The 21,874-nt window shown below is 36.7% G+C and overlaps 1 protein-coding gene across 1 annotated transcript; it reads left to right on the forward strand.

The window, feature by feature from the left end:
* Positions 1 to 337: 337 nt before the first annotated feature.
* LOC131054828 (WAT1-related protein At5g07050) lies at positions 338 to 3,092 on the forward strand. Its single transcript, XM_057989440.2, has 7 exons — positions 338 to 568; positions 752 to 814; positions 921 to 1,037; positions 1,890 to 2,100; positions 2,197 to 2,355; positions 2,430 to 2,581; positions 2,677 to 3,092. Exons 1-7 carry the CDS (start codon positions 393 to 395, stop codon positions 2,840 to 2,842), a joined length of 1,044 nt encoding a protein of 347 aa, XP_057845423.2. The 5' UTR covers positions 338 to 392; the 3' UTR covers positions 2,843 to 3,092.
* The last annotated feature ends 18,782 nt before the right edge of the window (positions 3,093 to 21,874 follow it).

Below are 21,874 nucleotides of genomic sequence, written 5' to 3' on the forward strand. Positions count from 1 at the left end.
AAGTGGAATTGCAGAAAATCTGTGCCACTTTCGAGAAATCAGTTTCTTCAGTACAGGAAATACAGATATTAAAACAAGGCAGCAGAACTTGAAGATAAGAGGATAGGAGCGAATGATGCCAGGGTGCGGTGGAAATCAACCACATCTTTGTTATCTTCAGATCTGTACAGATAATAAAACAAGTTATAATTATGTAACTGACTGCGGCCCCAGCCACCTAACCATTTCCAACTAAAAAAAATGGTAGCTGAGTTCTTCAGTCAAAGGGAACAATAACTCATTTGATAGGTAGAATACAAACTGCTATTGCTGTTCGAATAATTCAATCTACTAACAATTTCGTTTTGCTTGCTTTGAATTGTTCTTGTAGTCTTCTCTGTTCACAGATCAGAATGATGGTAGAATACAAACTCTATGTAGGTCAAATTTTAGTTCAGGCTGGAATTGCAGGCATGTATATCATAGTTAGAATTGCTTTTGACAATGGGATGAACCGTTTCGTATATGTAGCTTATAGACAAGCTGTTGCTACACTTGGAATGGCTCCTATTGCTTATTTTTTAGAAAGGTATATTTATTTTACTCAGTACAAGCACGGAAAAGCCAGATCTGAGTTAAATTTTTAAGTCTTTGTAGCCATGGCAATACATATAAAAAGATTTAGGTGAATGCTAGAAAAGTTTACGTTGATGCAGCATAATGATATAATATTAAGATTTCCAAGCCATATGTATATTCATGCACTGTGCAGAAACGACCGTCCCCCGCTGACTTGTACTATTTTCTGGCAGATCTTTCTTCTTGCTCTTTCTGGGTAAGTAAGAAATTCTACTCTACATATACTAATTAGCTTCGAATTTTGCTTGATTTGATCATTTGGCGATCGTATAAGGGGACTAACAGCTGTAGTAGTATTGTAGGATTACTATGAGCCAGAATCTATTTTTCATCGGCTTGGCATACACTTCGGCTACCTTTACAGCTGCAATCACAAACCTTCTTCCTATTGTCACATCTGTGATGGCCATTGCTTTTAGGTATTGATTTAAACCTAATAAGTTTTGGATCATATTTAGTTCTAGTACTTGTGTATAGCTTGTCAGTGCATCTGCTGGAAGACATTGATCCAGAAAATATCATTAATCTATGAATGTTGCATTTGCATTAGATCATAAACTTAATAGAGAAACTTGTGAGTCTATATTTTTCTTTCCGAACACAGGTTTCATTCATCAGTATATATATAGTATAATATGTAGTAACACATAGGTTTCATCTTCCATTTTATTTTTATTTTCGTGTAAGGCATTTAGGGGAGAAGACCCAATAATTGTACACCCTAATTTTGGCAAGTCCCTTACATATAACTAAGGTTTAAGGGTCATATCATCTAATATGGTGCCACATTAGCATGTTTTTAGTCAAGGTGTCCAAAAAAAGAGTGAGACCAATAGTCCTGCAAAAAGGTCCCTATACTTGTGCAGCTGATGTGGCATCACATGACTGGTTGCTTTTTACAACTAATGATACATTTCATTCAATTATGGGTAGTCATCATATCAATAACAACTTTCAAGTCACAACTTTTGGTGCAATGTTGTCAAAAAAATTGGACATTAAATAACAACTAATATCACAACAATTGAAATATGCTCAAGTACTGGATTCTTTCCCCTATAATACATTAGTCATAATAAAAATTTAACAGATTCAGCATAGCAATCTATGACACTAATTCCCTAAAATTTAAGACTTTCAAAATAGATAAAAAAAAAACAAAACAAACATATTTAGACTCTAAAATTAAGACACCTTAATTCCAATACATTAAATAATTCATCATTGAAATAATCAGGAATTTGATTTTTTTATTCATTCGGACTTTTCAGATACGAGAAAGTTGATATCAGAACTAAGCGTGGACAAGCAAAAATTATAGGGACTGTTATATGTGTGGGAGGGGCTATGATTATGACATTATACAAAGGCTCTACGATTGCTCTTACTAAGACGCTTCTCCTAAAACTGAGTACATGGTTTCTGGGTGCAGCGTCCTTGTTCGTTTGCTTGCTTTTTTTGTCCGCATACCTTACTTTTCAGGTGTTCATTGTCTCCTTCAATCCATTTCAACGTTACAAAAATATCAATAATCATATGTTAATGAACGGAAAATTGATCAATGTTTCCTGAACACAGGTCCCAGTTTTGAATAAGTATCGCGCTCAAAAATCATTCCTAGCATTGGTATTCTTAGTAGCCACACTGCAGAGCACATTAATGGCCTTAATATTTGAGCCACACATCTCTTCCTGGAAAATAAACTGGGACGTGGACCTTTTCAGCATTGTATACTCGGTAAGTATTAATAAAAGCGCTCTACATGCCAAAAACTTACAAATGTTTTTAACATTAAGAGTCTTTTGATGCAGGCACTATTGGGTTCAGTCTTTGCATTCTTTGTGCAAACCTACAGCATCAAGCAAAGAGGACCCGTCTTTCCAGCACTCTTCAATCCATTATCTGCAATTTTAGTTGCAGTATTGGAGCTGACGATCTTTCATGTAAACCTTCCTGTGGGAAGGTTAGATGATTTCTTGCGCATACATTTTTCTCTCGTAAAGAGCGATCAGCCTATATAATATGTTTTAGTCACCCATGCTTTTATCTGTTTTGCAGCGTGGTAGGAGGAGTTTTGACAATTGCAGGACTTTACATTGCTCTTTGGGGAAAAGCAAACGATAATGAAGAAACAAAGCCATTAGAAGATGTAGTTGAAGATGGATGTACCAACAGCATTGAAGATTGCACAGTCGAAATTAAGCAGCCTCTGTTAAAGATATGAATGTCACCAGCAGAGTACAACTAATAAGTAGAAGCATGGTAGCTAACTACAGGGTGGACCTTCAATACGGAAACTTATATAGGTTATAAAAAAATTATAAAATTACAAAGGTATCTATAATATTATAAAGATATCAAATTTTCACAATGGCTAGCTCAGAGATTTAACAAGCTATCGTGTTCTACTAGTTCGGCCTGACCATATGTACCTGACTATCTCAATGTAAAGATTTTATCGGATTTTACTTGTCCTTTCACTGTGCTATTCTCATCTTTATAGGATTTATAGTTCGATAATCCTTTATTACCATATTGATCGATTGATTTAAGCACTTTTCACATAATCCCATACAAGTCAATTAGATACTTTCAAATATGATTCGTGTATGTCCCTGGATACTTGTCTCACTCATGGCATTCCATGTCGATATAATTGGTATGTCCCTGGATATTACTTGTAGGAAAAGTAAAGATAACAGCAAGGAAAAGAACAATGCTTCAAAGAGAAATTATAATAAAGAGATCAAAATAATTATAAAAAAGAGACCAAGAACTATAAAATGAAAGAAAGTAACAAAACATAAAAAGAAAAATACTACAAGGAGAAATTATAATAGAGATATCAAAGTAATTATACAAAAGAGACCAAGAACTATAAAATAAAAGACAGTAACAAAAAATAAAAAGGCTAGCAATAAGCTAACACACAAGAGAGAGATCTAAAGAAAAATGACTAAGATACAAGAGAAAATTAATAAAAAAAATAAGGCATTTAAAAATAATAATAATGCTCAAACAAAGATTACATGATTATAAAACAAAGGGGACGAAATGCGGGACAAAAAGGAGATCTAATGATAATAATGCTCATATAAAACTAAAAAAAAATAATGGGAAAAAAATGGGGGACACGAAGGAAAAGGTGAGGTGAGGAGGCCAAGGGTGGTGGCTTTGTGAAAGACCCGACAACTAAGGGAACCATCTGATTTTTTAATCAAAAAAATGTCGAGGAAAGGTAGCTGGTTGTTAGATTCAACCTCCTTGGTGAAGGAAATGTAAGGCGCTATGTTGTTGAGGTGAAAATGGAACTCCTCTAACTTCTCAAGACCACGCGACCAACAAAAATTAGTGTCGTTCACATAACATTTCCACCACTTTGGTTTGAGTGAGAAGGAGAGGAGGAAAATTTCTTTGAATCACATGATGTAAAGGTTAGCTTTGATGGGGGAGAGGGGGATCCCATAGCTACACCATCGACTTGTTCATAAAGAATGCCTTGGAACGAGACAAATGTGGATCTTAAGCATAATTCAACTAAGGAAGAGATTTCACAACTCAATTTTTGTCTACCAATCTCAATGGAATCCAGAATAAGAACTTTGGTGAAGAGAGAAATGACATTGAAGCTCACCAAGAGGTCATTATTCTCAAGGCCATTGTCCTTGACAGAGTAAATGAAATGGGAAGAATCTTTGATGGAGTCAAATTTACCGAAAAAAGGAGAAATAATTTTGGCAATAAAAGAAGCTAATTTGTACGTAGGGGAGCCTATGGTGTCGATAATAGGCCGAAGAGGTATAAACTTATAGATTTTTGGAACACCATAAATTCAGAGGGTCACTTCTTTGGAGGGTAAAAGATGTCTCTTGGTGGCATCATTGAAGGAGGAGCTTGAGATAGCATATTTGAACTTTTTTAAGATACTGGAATAGGGATTGCAAGTTAAAATTCTATATTTATTAGTATCTGAAAGGAGGCAAAGCATTTTGGCATTATAGTCTTGCTTGTTCATAATGATAGTCACATTGCCTTTGTCTTCTTTGATGATGACCACATCTTTATTGCTTAGGAAGTGGTTGAAGGCCATATGCTCAACTTTAGGAATATTAGCTTTGGGAGGTTTGGCATATCTCAAAGCCACAACACATTCTTGTCTAGCTTCTTCAATTGAATTTGTGGGTAGGGAACAAACTATGCTTTCAATTTCGATGAGAAAGTCCGCATGAGGGATAACTCGAGGGGATAGAGAAATGTCAAGACCATGCTTCAGAAAGGTAAAGGTGAGGGGAACAAGGTAAGAATTGGACAAGTTGACATCCAGCTTCTTTTCCCAATCATGAACATGGAGAGGGTTGAACGAGTTGGTTTGGAGGGGTCGAGAATGATATGAGGAAATAAGAATTAGACAAGTTGACAACCACCTTATTTTCCCAATCATGAACATGCAGAGGGTCGAACGAGCTGGTCTGGAGGGGTCGAGGATGATACAAGGAAATAAGAATTAGAAAAGTTTACAAACAACTTGTTTTCCCAATCATGAACATGGAGAGGGTCAAACGAGTTGGTTTGGAGGGGTTGAGGATGATATGAGAAAATAAGTGGTTATACTTGGGCTGGAGAGGGGTGAGGCTTGCATGTGACAGGTGGTTGAGATGCAAGGATGCAGGTTGGAAGGGAGTGGGCATGTGAGCACACCACGTGAGGAGGGGGTATCATAAGAGGTGTTGGAGGGGACGGGTGCTAAATCTTGGTTTGAGCTGAGGAAAATTGCGCAAGGGCAGGTAGAGGGGTAGAGTTAGCAAAAGAATAGTTTGGCTTGGTGTGAGTTGGGATGAGAGATCACATATTGAGGGGACCTTTTGGATTATTTATTATTATTATTATTTACATCTTTGCATTTCTTTTTACTTGTTTCTTTCCTTTATGTTAATATTTAGAGCTTAGTATTATAGTTTTCCATTTATCTTTTTTGAAGTGCTATATCAATCTTTTGTCTCTATTTATTTTATGTTTATTGTCTAGGTTATAACCCTCTCTTGTTTGGTCAATTCTCTTTGGGTATTGTATGTACCTCCTTCCTTCTCTCCCCCCCTCCCTTCCTTTTTAGTTTGACTAAGTCTGCATCTTACCATTTCTCCTTCATATGCACTCTCACATCCTGATAATGGATCACAAAGTGTGATTCAAAACATTGATGCAAAAAAACTCTCACACAATTGAATCCATAAATTGTGAACTACAAACATAATAAATTATAAAAATTTAATGTCATTAATCACCTTCTATGTCAACATTTTTTATTTGTTTTACCTTACATAACTTTAATCCCATCACTAGAGCCTCCATCTCTTCTTTGTTATTTGTAGTGTTTCCCAAACATTTAAACATAACCTAGATACATTCTTCATTCTGATCTCTAGTAATACAATGTTCTCTTGGCTTGTTGGGGTTTCCTTTCACAGACCCATCAAATTTTAGTTTCCATCTACTCAACTTTGGAGCATACAAAATGATTTAAATTTATGCTTTTCTTTATTTATGCGATAATAATGTTTGGTCTCTTTAGTTTTGGCCACATTTTCTAAATTCCTTCATCCCATACTAAAAAATTTGTGTTAGATTTGAACTTGACCTTTGCGATTGCAACCTCCACTATACTATCTTTTATCATTTTCTTCACTGCTTCTAATTGTTTGTCTTTTCCTTTGAATATCCTTTGATTTTATTCCTTTTATATTTTCCATACTACTATTGAAGGAGTGATAATTCATATCCCTGACCATAACACTTTCTTCTTAATTACTAGTCATCCAATAATATACTTCACTATATCATTTTTGGAAAAACAGAGAAAAATAGAGCACTGCACATACACAAAACTGCGCATGGAATACATGAATACATAGAATACATGGAATACATGAAAATCTAGAAACTTCCTTTGCTTTGTGCCGACCAAATGTTATAATTAATTTACTATAACATGCCCCCTAAATTAATTATATTAACTATCCTAAATACACACATATAATTCTAGCAAAAATGGGTCTTGGCCTAAAGCCTTGTTAGGTACCCATTTACAATCACTTATTCACCTAATAATGGTAGTAATTCACTATAATACCCCTTTAATTACAACCACTAGAGAGTCATGTGACTTCTCATTAACCCAAAAGATTTCCGAAAAATACAAACTTAGTTTCACATAATGCCTTGGTAACAATATCAGCAATTTGGTCCTCTGATTTACAATATTGAAGATGAATCACCTAGTGTTGGATGAGATGTTAGATATAATGATGATAGACCTCTATATACTTTGTTCGTGCATGAAACATTGAATTCTTGGACAATAATATGGCACTTTGATTGTCATAATGAAGTACTGAAGGTCTTGTCTAATAATGCTTGAGTAGTGATACAATAGCTCGTAGCCAAGTGATTTCTTTAGCTACTTCATTTGTTGAAGTATATTCAGCCTCTGTAGTAGAAAGAGCAATAGTAGATTGTTTCTTACTCCACCATGAAATGGGACCTGAACCAAGAGAGACAACATAACCTATAGTTGATTTACGATCATCTACACATCCTGCCCAATCTGAATCCGAGTATCCAACAAGTTGTAGATCTCCATCAGAAGAATAATAAACACCCATTATCAAAGTCCCTTGGACATATCTCAATATTCTCTTTATTGCAACCCAATGTGGAAGCTTAGGAGAACTCAAAAATCTTGAAACCACACTTACTGCAAAAGAAATATCTAGCCGAGTATGAGCCAAGTACACCAAACTTCCAACCAATTGCCTGTATAAGGTAGGATAACCATCCTCATCTTCCATATCCTTGGTCAATTTAATCCCGGAGCAACAAGAGTAGATACACTCTTACAATCTTCCATTTTAAATTGTCTTAAAAAATCTAGAGAATACTTGGTTTGAGAGAGATAAATACCATCTTCTTATTTCCATATTTGAATACCAAGAAATTAGTGTAGAAAACCAAGATCTGTCATCTCAAATGCATCTTGTAATTTTAACCTCATGTCACTAATTTGGTTCATGTTATGCCTTTTAGTAATAAGATCATCAACGTATAGTACAATAACTAGTAGTCCACCATCATCAAATTCCTTCACATACAAGTTTGGATCATGAGGACTATTATTGAAATCTTGAGTTTGGAAATATTCATCAATTTTAGCATATCAAGCCCTTGGAGCTTGTTTCAATCCATATAGTGACTTATTTAATTTACAAACCATGTGTTCTTGTCCTAGACTTTCAAATCCTTAGGAGTTGATTCATATAGATTTCTTCATCAATTCCACCATTCAAAAATGCATTTTTGACGTCCATTTGGTGAAGAGACCACTTAAAATGAGTTGCCAATGCTATAATAGTCCCGATAGTGCCAATCTTTGCTACTGGGGAAAAAAAAAGTAAATTCCCTCTTTCTGTGAATAACCTTTGGCCACTAATCTTGCCTTGTGTTTTTTTATGCTACCATCTAACTTGAATTTAGTTTTATACACCCACTTATTGTTGACCATAATTTTGCCTTTGGGCAAGTCCACCAATTCCCAAGTGTTATTCTTTATCAAGAAATAATACTCATTTTGCATAGCTTGTTCACATTCTTGTTTTACTCTAGCCTCATCATATGTTTGTGGATCATTAGTCTTCATTATGATGGTCATTAGAGCATAATTAACTTGATGAGTCTTATTATAAATATCTTGAAGACTCTTGGTCTTTCGACTTCTAGATTCCTCATATGTGTCAAAAGTTTCCTTTGAACATTCATTGCTTTCAAAATCATTAGAAGATTCGTTATTATCTATGGCCACTTGTGGAATAGGGGAGAACTTTGTTATATCTTCAAATCCTTCATTAAACTTGGCATCCCTACTTATGAATACGTCCTCCACACTAGGATCATTCAACTTATATCCTTTCCTTTGATCATCATAACCCAAAAAGATACACTTAACACTCTTATCAAATTTCTTTTCTCTAATCTCATTTGGCACATGAGCAAATGCTTCACATCCAAATACTATAAAATACTTGATATTTGGGTTTTCTCCACTCCATGCTTCTTCAGGTGTGATATTTTGTAGACAAGTTGTGGAAGATCTTTTTAAAATATGAGAAGCGGTATTTCTAGCTTCAACCCAATAAACAAAGGAAGATTCTTGGATTTTAGCATACAACGTGCCATTTCTAAGAAGGTCCTATTCTTCCTTTCAGCTACACCATTTTGTTGGGGAGTATATCTATTAGTCATTTCTCTCTTGATCCCATGATACTCACAAAAATATTTGAACCTATTGTTGACATATCTCCACCTTTATTAGTTCTTATTCTCTTGATCTTATTCCCACTTTGATTGTCCACAAATGCTTTAAACATTTCAAATTTTTTAAATACTTCATCTTTTTGTTTAAGGAAGTAAATCCAAACTTTTCTCAAAAAATTATCAATGAATGTTAAGATGTATCTAGCTCCCCCTTTGATGTTGGATTCATAGGCCCACATAAATCACTATGGATAAGTTCAAGAGATTTACTTGCCCTCCATGTAGATCTTTCAAAGATATCTCTATGTTGTTTTCTAGCCATGCATCCTTCACACACATTTGTATTTACCTTTATCCAAGGTAGTCCATCAACCATATTCATTTTTGAAAGCATAGACAAACTTTGATAATTTAAATGACCACATCTTTGATGCCATAACTCACTTGTGGAGGATCCTATAGTAGCATAAGCTTTCTTATCAACACATGCTAAAAATTTGTATATACCATCACTCTCAACTCCACTTGCCTCTATTTTATATCCGATATTAATATTCTTGATTAAACACTTATTTGAATAAAATTCCACTTTATAACCATGTTGAGTTATTTGACTCACTGAGATTAGATTTTTAGTTAACTTTGGTACAAAATTCACATTTGTTACTTTCCATTTTTTACCATCATTTCCTTTCATTGAAATTGAACTTATTCCTTGAATTGCATGTGAACTATCATCACCAAGGAATATTCTTGCACCTTTACTTTCCTCTAAATTGTTAAAGAAGTTTTTATTATAGGTCATATGTTGGCTAGCTCCCGAATCAATACACCATGTATCACTTGAATTTCCTTGGGTAACCAAAGAAGGTGTCATTATATTTTGATCACCCTCTTCTTGAGAAAAATTTGACTGCCTTCTTTGATTAGATCTCCTTTGTCCATATGATTTATTAAGACATTAATTGATCACTTTTATGCCCTTCTTGTCCACAATTATAACATATTATAGCATTTTCTCCTTTATAATTACTATTGTGATTTCTCCATTCATTTTGTTTCTTTTGAAAGCAATCTCTCTGTTGATAATTCGTTGATTGATTCCATTGCCTTTGATTGTTTCTATATTGATTCCCTTGATTTGGTCTTTGATTTTGATATGATTTACCTTGAGTATAATTCTTATATTTTCTATTGGCCATAAATGCTTGAGTACTCTTACTAGAATCATCCATGAACTTTTTAAGCCTATCTTCTTCGTTTAACAAATCACCATACACTTCTTCTAGTTTGGCATTCTCAAAATTTCCGGTGAGTTCTAATGTACGAATGAAATTATTGTACTCATCTGAAAAACTTTCAATTAAAAAATCTATTATTTCAAAATCTTCATGCTTAACCTTCATCATTGCAAGTTCATTTCTTAAATTGTTCAATATAGTAATATGATCATTCATACTATCACCTTTTTTCAATTTCAAATGAGTTAAATGTCTTTTAATATCCATCACTTTTAACTTGCTAATTCTTTCATACATTGTTTGCAAAGTTTTCCATATTTCTTTTGTGTTTTTCAAACTTTGAACATGTGGCCTAACCCCTGGACTGATTTGCCATAAGATTGTAGCTCGTGCATTCATATCCATTTTATCCCATTTTTCATGTTTACTTTCATCTGTAGGCCTATTTTCTCTCACTAGCTCCCATAAACCTTTCATTTGCAAAATCAATTCCATTTCACATCTCCAATTAGCATAATTAGAACCATCTAGTTTTTCACTAACCACAATATTAGAATTTTCCGAGGCAACCATAATTATAAACACCCACACACATGCAAAAATATAAATTTGATATTGACCTTCTTATAATCCAAACAAACAAGCTCTTTTCATCAAACTCTTCACTTTAACAACTAATTGTCAATTTCATTTTCAACTTTCCTTGCTTGAATAAACACTTCACAGGTTATGCGAGCATACCTTACAATTATTACTGTGATAGGTCATACTCTTCCAACGCATCTCCACATAGCATTATACATCCTTCTGTATAAAGAGAAACCAACCATGAAAAACAGGGCATATCCACTCATAGGCCTTCACTTAGCTCTAACATAGTTTCTCTGCAACAACAATATAACAAGTAACAACTCCAAAAATTTCATTCAAACTTATATTACATAGAACTAACAGCTCACTGCTCAAATTGCTCAGAGAATTCAAAACAACTCCTTCACTGCTGCAGAGCTAACACTCCACAAGCAAACACAAGAAGCAACTGAAAAGAAACACAGGTCCCAGGATCGGAACCTGACTCTGATACCATGAAAAAACAGAGAAAAAAAAAGCACTGCACATACACAAAACAGAACACTTCCAAAACTGAGCGATGAAAATCCCAGGCTCTAGCATTGTATTTATAGCCAAATGAACAATAAATATACAAAAACTATAGAGCAAGAGTTCGTTGTAGCATTTATAATAGTCGGTGGTGAGTCGTCTACACTGTCAACAATTCTGCACATGGAATACATGGAACTCTAGAAACTTCCTTTGGTCTGTGTCGACCACATGTTATAATTAATTAACTGTAACAGTTTTGACATGGGCCAATCCGTCTCAACGCATTCTGTATCCATTCCTAGGTTTGGGCTACAAAAGGGCAGAGCAACACTAGATGATCGATGGATTCTTCTTCGTTTATACATAAGGGACATCTTGATGGACCACAAATGCCTATGGTGTGTAGCCATTCTATTGTGAGAATTCTTTTGTGCAAAACAAACCAGAGAAATGCCCCTACTTTTGGGAGTACTGAGGGGTGCCAACATAATGTCGATGGCCAACTTGGATCAGCCTGTGTCACATTTTGGATCATGTATCCTAACTTGACCGTATATCCACCGGCCTTGGCTATGCACCATATAATTTAATCCTCCACTGACCTTCCTGTATTATAATTCTTTCTACAACGCTTCCTGTAGCCTGCATGCTATTTATTTTTAGTTTTTGTCGAAGGCAGGAAACTATCGCATCCGTTGGATGCAAAAATGCTTTTATAGCTATCCAATGACATTAGAGAATTTTTTCTTTTTTTCTTTTTTTTATAATGTTTCAATATTAAAAATATTTAATAATTAATAATAAATCATTTTTTCCAATTATGATTGAAGGATGCTACAAATTTTTTTTATAAAAAAGAAATTTTTCTTGGCTATCCAACCAGATTACAGTATTTTTTAGCTATTTATTTTTAGTTCCTGCTAACTTCTGGAAACATCTGATATATACAAAGCAGAGGTTTCTGGAAACATCAGATATACACAAGTCTAAATTTTTTCACAGTGAAAACCATGAAAGTTCTGGAAATGACTGTTCTTGGCTCTGGCTGTGGCCCTCATGCCCCTGCTTCACTAGCAGAGCCCACAGTCGATGGCGGGGTACGCAAACCATTCCACAATAGCGCGGAGCTGGGAGCTGATCAATCTGGTTGTGACCGGACTCACCATTTCTTATGGCGTTATCTGTCGACGCCATAACCCAACTGAGAATGCCAATGACAGAGTTGTTGTAGCGTAGGGAGCGCATAATTACGTTCAGAAGATTTTTGATTTCGCAGAGGTATTTGACAAGTTCTGCCTTCCCGCTGAGAAGTTGGAGGCCTGGAGCTCGGCCTCCAGATGGCAGCCTCAAGAGCCGCTCGTCGTCATTGCTCACAATGGAAATGTCACTGATGATAAGGAGAAACCGCTCCTCCTTCCGATCAGAAGCCTCAAATCAAGTCTATCCAACCCAGAGGTGTTTGATTTTCTCAAGGATCATGTTCTCCCTAGTGGGAAACCGCCATAGGTAAGAAACGGTACCATTCTGTCTGTTGAATCTAAGTCACTATTACTTTCATTGATTTGAAATAAGACCTTTGAAGGGTAATACTCGGTTAAATACCATTACTGAGTGATAAACACTTCGCCCAGTCATACAGAGATTGCATCCAACTTGATGCGATACATGGAACCCGTCAAGTCGGTTTGCTCTTTTCCCCAATTTAAACACCCATCTTGCACCCAGCAAGTCAAAAGTTGTGATTTGCCCAATTTTATTTATTTTTCAATAAAAGTGGACATGCCACTATACTATTTTTTATTAATATATTCAATTTTTGATTTACAACGGGTTCAAAGGGCATACCAGCAGGAAAGAACCCGCAAGAAAATCTACGGTTGCAGCCCAAAAAAGCAAAAATTAAAATAACCTAAATACCCCATCAACAAGATCGGTCTAAACCCACCCGTTACATAGCTTTAGAGATGTACATATCATGTGTCCAGATGCCATAAAAAAATTGGAGATAACCACACAGCCCCATAAGGCCAAGATACCACAGAATTTGAAACTGCAGAAGCAATCTCATAGCGAATAACCAGGCCGCATCAAATCCTCTCAAGATCCCAAAAAAATTCGAACAACTCATGAGATATAACTTGTATCAAAAAGAGATATGAACCAAAAAGATACCTGCATAATGTAATCAAGTCAAAAACCAAGAGCTTGAGCTCTCATCGGGAGGTTCCCTGTCCTCTCTCAAAGGAGGGACAATCTGCAAGGGGAATTCCAACCTTGGAGGCATTGAAACCAAAAAACAAAGTGAGAGCAGTGAATGTAACGTCATAAGCAAAACCAAAGCCTTATCCACAAACTGAGGTGGAACCCAATCTAGTAAGTTTTCAAATTATTTCAAAGTATCTCCCAATCTATCACAGATTAAACCCATTCTCATTTGAAATAGTAATTCCCCACACCACCCATTATCCAAAAGATCAAAACGAGGAAGAAAGCCCCCATAGTAAAAAGACCCCAGCTCAAAATGATAGCTATCCAGTGCAGACCTAACAAGCTCCCAAGTGCATATCGAAGGAAGTATGAATGTTGAAACCAAGAGTTGGAGCAAAACCTCATCATACAAAATGTCATAACAAACAGTAAGAAATCGAGATAGAATCTTAGAGCCAGAAAAATTAGAACCAGTCTGCAACCAAAGACTCCCCACCAACCTACATACCTCATAATCCACTTGAGGAGAAAACAAATGAAAAAATTTACCAAGCATCTCAGAACTACTTCCCGTATCCTCATCTGAGACTGCAACTTGGCATTCTACAATAACCCTGTATCGTGAAAGAGAAGAAACATTCGACATATGCACACCTAAGAAAGAACCAGAAAAAGCCTTATGCAAAATATAGTAATGTTGTCGCCTTTTAAAGACATCTGCAGACAAAAACGTGAGCAAGAAGTGCCAACACAATTCATGATTACAAATGAAGGCAATCAACAAATTTAAAGCTCGTAAGAGATATCTTCATAATTGAAACAATAATAGCATAATACCTCTCACGGTACTAGTGGCAGAAGAACATTACATGAAACACCCCATCGGATGCAAGTAAGAAATTCTTACCCAATCATGATCAAAACACAAGTACTGTGATAAATAACTTCGAATAGATCACAACAGACATGTCGTATCGCACCACCGTGCATATCAAAGAATGATAATCAAGAAATGAGGAATAAATGATTACCGTATAGTGTATACTTCAAGCACAAGGGAAAGTACCAAATCAAATCTCTTCCTCTTTTGCAAGAGATATATGGTACCTGTTCATGAAGAGATTAGTCATCTGAGCATACTATCAAAAGAAGGCAACTCCTCCTTTTAACAGTTAAATGATTAGCATTAGCATCAATAGCAAGATTAGCTAAAAAATCCACCACCTTATTGATCTCTCTAAAATTATGAGAAAGCAAATAATAATCGAAGAACTCTAACTGTTTTAAAATGAGATCCAAAACATATTGTAAATGCCAACAATGTGATTTTTGCTTCAAGACACATTGGAAAGTAACCATCGAATCCCCCTCAATGATTAAACGCTTAATGCCTAGGCTAATAGCCATGTCCAAGCCAAAGGATAAAGCATACAACTCAGCATAATTGTTAGTTTTGACACCCAAAGCATGACTCTTTGCAAGGATTAGAATAGCGTCATGATCAAAAATAGCCATGCCAGTTCCAGCTGGACCAAGATTACCTCTCAAAGCACCATCATAATTAAGTTTAAAAAGGCCAGAAGGAGGAGGTTTCCAAACAACCTCCCTTCTCTTCCTTGCAATAGAATACTTCTGAGAGACACAACCCTGAGAAGGTATTACTGACAGACCTTTCCAAAACTTAGAAATTTTGCTATCCTAGTTAGAAAAGGAATAAGATTATCCAAATTCTTAAAAATATACGACAAGGCTACCTCAGACATAGAACACTCAATCCTCTCCACAATTTGCAACCACGAAGAACTCTCCTTTCAAAAAATTCGCCTATTTCTTTCTAACCATAAGTTCCAAATAACAATTGATGGGGCAATAACCCAGAGGCACACAAAGAAGGATGAAGAGAAAAGGAGAGGCCAAGCGCTGAACTGAGATCTCAAGTCCTTACAAATAACTGAGGATATGCCTAGCTTCCCAAATAACCAATACCAACAATCTGAAGCAAAATCACAATGCAAAAAAAGGTGGGATGATGACTCAAGGTGATTATTGCAAAAGATACAAGGAAAAACCACAGTAATCCCCAATCTATCGAATCTTAACCCTGTGAGAACCCTATCCTGAACAGCTAGCCAAGCAAAAGTCCCAGCTTTTGGAAGACAAGCAACATGCCAAAATAGTTTATATGGCCAAGAGGGGGCAGAAATAGAAGGCCTAAGTGAATTATACCCCTCCTTAGCCATATACTGCCCAGAGGAATTCTTTGTCCAAATCAGCTCATCTTCCAGATCTGAGAAAATTACCACCCTGTATTTTAGAGGAAGATCATAATCCTTCTTAATAGCTTGGTCAACATTCAAAAAATCAATAGATTTCCATTTAGCAATCTTGAGGGGCCCATTTGACACAATTTCAAAATAACCAGCTACATGCACACCCCAGAGAGAAACAAGGAGAGGTCTCAGAGGTGACCAATCCCTTATATCATTCATAGGGCTATAACCATTCCACATCTCCTCCCAGGATCTCACTTGCTGGCCATTATGAACCACCCAAGCAAGGTGAGGCAAAATGACCCCTCTACATTTACAAAGAAAATTCCAAATAGAGGAACCTGAAGGCAAATTAGAAATAGTAAAAATACATTTTCTAGGCCCATTGTTCAAATATTTTGCAAACATAATTTTGGCCCATAGAGAATTTGACTTGTCATATAACTTCCAAACCAACTTAGCCCCTAGGGCTAAATTCTGATGCTCAAGACTCTGAATCCCTGTCCCACCAAGTTCTTTAGGTTGACACACACTCTCCCATGCCAAGAGAGGAATATTCCTTTTCCCATCCTTGTTACCATCCCAAAGAAAAGCTCTAAGGGTGGACTGGAGATCAATAATTGCTGCCCTAGGAGTTTTTAGGACTGACATAAGATATATAGGAACAACATTCAATATTGATTTAATGAGAAGGATTTTCCTTGCCAAAGTCAACCATTTATGGTTCCAAGACATAATTCTTTTAGATACTGTAGATACAACTTTGTCCCAAAAACCTGATTTTACCTGACCCACAAAAAATGGAACCTTGAGATAACTACAAGGAAGGGTCCCCACTTGAAAGCCTCAAAAAACTTGTAACCTTTGTTGAACCAAAGGGGAGGTATTCAAAAAGAAAATTTTAGACTTAGCCCCATTTACTTTCTGACCAGAGAAGGTTGAATAATTATCAATAATGTTTTTAATTACCTTAGCTTCCACCAACGAAGCATGACCAAAAAGCAAAGTGTCATCTACAAAAAGACAATGAGAAATAGGATGAGGCACATTGGGAATCATAACCCCTCTCCAAGACCCATTTCAAACATCAGCCCTTATAGCCCAACTAAAAACTTCAGCCAGCAAGATGAAAAGAAAAGGAGAAGGGGTCCCCCTATCTTAAACCCCTGGATGAAGAGAAGAAACCACAAAGGGAACCATTAATTAAGACATAGAATCATGCAGAGGAAACACATGCATGAATCCATTTCACCCATGCACTGGAAAAACCCAACTTGATTAAAACCCTTTGTAAAGCACCCCATTCTACTCTATCATATGCTTTCATCATATCTAGCTTAAGTACCATAGTTGGAACGAGTGCAAGACCTCATGGGCCACAATTGCTCCCTCAACAGTTTCCTTCCTGGGGACAAAACCTCCTTGTTCTGGTGAAATTATTCTAGGTAAAATTTTGGCCAATCTCATGGAAATTGCTTTTCTAAAATTTTTGTATAGAGTGTTACAAAGGGAGATAGGACGAAAATCTGCAAAAGTCTTAAGGAACTTCCATTTTAGGAATAATGGCAATCATAATATTATTTAAATCTTTGAGAATTTTTCTATTCCTTCTTGCTTCTTCCAAGGCCAATAGAACATCCTTACCAATAGACTCCCAACATTTCTGAAAAAACAGTGGAGTAAAACCATCTGGCCCAGGAGCTTTATCCGGATCCATAGCAAAAACAACAACCTTGACTTCCTCAAGTGAAAATAGAGACATAAGCATCTTGTTATCCATCTCAGAAACTAAAGGAGGAACATGGGAAATAAAGTCATCCTCAAAAACCTCTTTTTTTGAAGATAGCAATGATTTAAAGAAACCCACAACTTCTGAAGATATATCTTCCACCTCTATCAGAAGATCCCCATTAGATTTATAAATACATGAAATCCTATTACGCTGCCTTTTTATCTTAGTAGAATTATGAAAAAAAATTGTGTTCCTATCCCCATCAGAGAGCCAAAGTTCTCTGGATTTCTATCGCCAATAGACCTCTTCCCTAGAAAGAACTTCTTCAAGTTGTGATTTTAGTGCCTTAAGCTCATCAAATACTGAAGGAAACATACCACATTGAAGCACTTGATTATTCAAACCTTCAATTAAACCCTGGATTCTTGCCTTTTCAAGGAAGATATTCTTAAAATGTGAAGCATTCCAAACTCTAATATTTTGCTTGAGAAACCATAATTTTTTTGCAATCTGAAACATGCGGGAACCAGGATAGAAGGGGGAAAAACACCACCATTTTTGTAGAAGAGGCAAAAAGGAAGGGTCCCTAAACCACATGGGTTCAAATTTAAAAGAAGACTTCTGTGGGGCCTTGTCCTCCATAATAGTCAATGAAATTGGAAAATGATCTGACCCCGGATTAGGGAACACCATAGAAAAGAAATCAATATCCGAATCAACCCAATTATCAGAAAGCAAGAACCAGTCAAGTCTCTCCACAATTTGAGAGAAACCCCTTCTCATATTGGTCTAGGTAAAAGACCTATTTTGAGTTTTATAGTCATAAAGGTTGATATTGTCAACAAAAGCTCCAAAATCCTCCATAATTCGCTTGTTAGGGCATATACCCCCACTTTTTTCATCCATATCCCTAATGGCATTAAAATCACCTCCAAAGATTAAGAAAGAAGCCTTTCTCAAAGGAGCTGAAACCCTAATGAGCTCACTCCATAATACACACTTATCTTGAATACCTAAGGGCCCATAAATATTGAAAAGCCAAAACTTAACCCATGAGGACCTACTATGAATTAGAACCAACATCCAATTCAGCGAGGCGACAACAAGCTGCAAATCGATATTATACTCATTCCATAAAATTGCAAGACCACCTAAAGCACCTACAGTAGGAGAAGACACAAAATTTCATCCTTTCCAAGAGCTAAAAACTAAGCACGCCGCATCCAAAGACAACTTTGTTTCCTGAAGCATAAAGATATCACCATTGATTAAATTCATCTGAGATTTAAACCCTTAACATTCCAGGATATAACCCTCATTGTCCTCGAGGGGAGACCGAAGCTCCCCTCTTCTCTTGGGATGGAGAAACTATCTTTTCTCCAAAGGATTGTTGCAAATTCCTCTTAACTGCTACTGACCTTGTAACCCGCGGGCTAGTCAGTCGGGTTCTTTTTTTCTTAACTATGCTCGAAGCAGCTTGACACTTCCCTTGAGCCTTCGCCTAAGAAGATTTGGAAGTCCCTTTTTTACTAAGTGACAACGTCCCTTGAATCTCCGCATCAATCTCTTGTTGGGTCTTTACGCTACCAGGCGGCCTTCCCATCCTCTTAGGCAAAATAACTGATGGGGATAGGGTAGACTTAACTTGGAAAATTTGTAACCTACTGGCAGAATTCGGGGTTCCCAGAGAAGGTGACACAATAGACTTAGATTGGGCTTTGACAGAATCTATAATTGGCTTAGGAGAGGCCAAAACTCCTGTCATCTTATCTGACCCAAGTTCCTCTGTAGCCAGGATTTCAAAAGGATTTTTAGAGGCAGAGATTGGAAGGGTATTCTAAATAGTAGTCAGATCATTCTGAATTGAACACACAATACGTTCAGTAATCACCTCATCTAGCTGACAGGATTTGTCATTGAGTAAATTATTAACTTGCTGGACCACATTAACCTCAGGTATGACAGGAAACTCCTGATTAAAGACACTCTTATCCAACAAAAAATATTTGCCGTCCATGTTATTATGCAATAATCCCCTAACTTGCCGAATCAGAGAATCCTCTGTCAAGATTATTGGCATTTGATGAACCGACATGCTGATATGATGATAGTGTATGTTGTCATTGATGTCAATAAGTGTAAGTAAACCGGTATGTAGATTGAAAGAAGTTGGTGAACCGGTATGAAGAAATGCAGTCAATCGGTGTCGGGGTTTCACTAAGTGTGACATTGTTGTCATTATGTGAACTGGTATGAGGACATAATGACATTGTGTGTTGTCATTGATGTCAATATGATGAAGAGAAGAGAACCAGTATAACACTGTGAACCGCCATTTGTGCCAAAGTGAAGCCGTGTGTTTGTTCAAGTTGAACCGGCATATGGTTATGGGAACCGACACATGGAAGCGTTGTATGACTACTAGTTGGTAGTCTCAAGTTCAGTGTTTCCGATTGAAGTGCTTCAAGCCTATGTGGCTCAACCAGTGACTTTGTGTGATGAGTCAGCATGATAACGAAGAATAGATCATGTTGCCATGTAAGCCTTGTGTGCTTGAAGGATCTTGTATGAAGGAGATTGTTCCTATCTACCTCGGGAATGTGCGAAGTCTATAAACGGTGATAACCTGTGATGGGTTATTAGCCGTCATGAAATCGGTGGAAAAAGAACGATGGAGAATGTCTTGAGATTGGATCAAGACTGTTGCATTTAATGCAGTGTGCTCAACGGTCAAGATTGAACCGTTTGAATTCCTTAACCTAACAGGTTTAGGGTTAAGGGTTTATGCTACCGACCTATCTGTTTTCCTATAAGGTCGATGTTGTGATTCTTTCTGAGGTTGTTGGCAAAAGTTGTGTGTATGTATCCAAGAGAAGAGATACGTGATTCATGCCAGGCCAGAGGAGAGAAGTGATACCTGCAGAGTGTAAGTGCAGAAGGTGAAGAGGAGCTTAAGAGGATCTGCATTGGCATTGAGTGTTGTTACCGGATCATTGTAATACCTATTGATCTCTAACCACCTCAATAGTTGGAAAATCCCTTAACAGGGTAGCCTTAACCGACTTTATGTAAATCCTTTAAATGGGTGACTCAAAACCATTGAGTTCTTGAAATCCTCTAACAAGGTAACCTTTAACAAGGTTTAACCCTTAATCGGGTATTCTAGCCATCCCTTAACCGGGTGATCCCTAATAGGATCAGTTCCTAACAGAACCTATTGTAACAGTCTTTAAGCGGACAAGGCTCCTAACAAAGTGAACTTCTAAAGAGTTCAAAAACAAGCTTGTGGGTATTCATCCCCATCGTGGTTTTTCCTAGTTGGGTTTCCACGTGAAAAATATGTGTGTCATGTGTGATGTCTTCTTCATGTGATGCTATGTTGTTTTTTGTCAAGCGGTGAATCATGTTGATCTAGTTGCTTATATGTATATCTTTGATGGTAGATTACCTGTTCATGCATTAGGGTGAAGTGGAAATGAAGTGTTAGATTGTATGAGAAGATAAGTGTTAACCGGTTTATGCTTGTCTCAGTTGTTCTGGGTTTTGTTGGTTGTACTCTGATTAAGGACCGGTGTTACTATTTGTCTGTCAATGCACAATGTCTGCTGACAAACCAGTTTAAGATTGTGTTTTTGTTTGTACTGATTCACTCCCCCCCTCTCAGTACCGGTTTGGTACTATCCGTTCATCATTGTGTTATCAATTGTTATCAAAGCATCCTCCAGGTCCTCTGTGTTATAAGCTTAACCGCTTGAGGTAAAGATCCCAGTCTAATGATGAAGAGGGAAGGTCCAAATTTTAATAGAGAAAATTTCAGTATATGGAAAGATAGAATGATGATATACATCAGAAGCATGGGTGCTCAACACTGGAGCTATGTTGAGAATGCCTATGTTGCCCCTACCGGTACTCTCACCGATGACCAAAAGAGAGAGATGCAGGAGAATGGGCAAAAGTCATGGAAGCCCTAATTACTAGTTTATCTGACATTGACTTTATTGATGTCCAAGATAAGGTAAATCCCAAAGAGGTATGGGATACTCTTGAAAATATCTATGGTGGTGATGAGCATGTAAAACAAGCTAAGGAAGAAAGCCTTAGAGGGAAGTTTGAAGACATGCAGATGGTTGAAGGTGAGACCATTCAACAATATGGAATAAGAATCAAAACCGTTGTTGGAGATATCAAGAGTGCAGGTGGTAAAATGGAAGATTCCACCATGGTAAGCAAACTCCTGAGATCCTTATTACCAGTCTATGCAATAAGGGTTGCTGCTATTCAGGAGCTGAGATCAATAGACAAGACTAAGGTATCCCTAGACTCCATCATTGCAAAGTTGATAGCCTATGAGCTAAATAGTTTTGATGGCAGTGTTCAAAAGACTGAATCAGCTTTTA

This window comes from Cryptomeria japonica, chromosome 6 (genome assembly GCF_030272615.1).
Source record: "Cryptomeria japonica chromosome 6, Sugi_1.0, whole genome shotgun sequence".
NCBI classification, from domain to species: Eukaryota; Viridiplantae; Streptophyta; class Pinopsida; order Cupressales; family Cupressaceae; genus Cryptomeria; species Cryptomeria japonica.

Coding starts and splice junctions, on each gene's coding strand:
- LOC131054828 (XM_057989440.2), top strand. CDS start 393: ATGATGGTAGAATACAAACTCTATGTAGGTCAAATTTTAGTTCAGGCT. Junction 1,038..1,889: donor GTGATGGCCATTGCTTTTAG/GTATTGATTTAA, acceptor CGGACTTTTCAG/ATACGAGAAAGTTGATATCA. Junction 2,582..2,676: donor GTAAACCTTCCTGTGGGAAG/GTTAGATGATTT, acceptor TCTGTTTTGCAG/CGTGGTAGGAGGAGTTTTGA.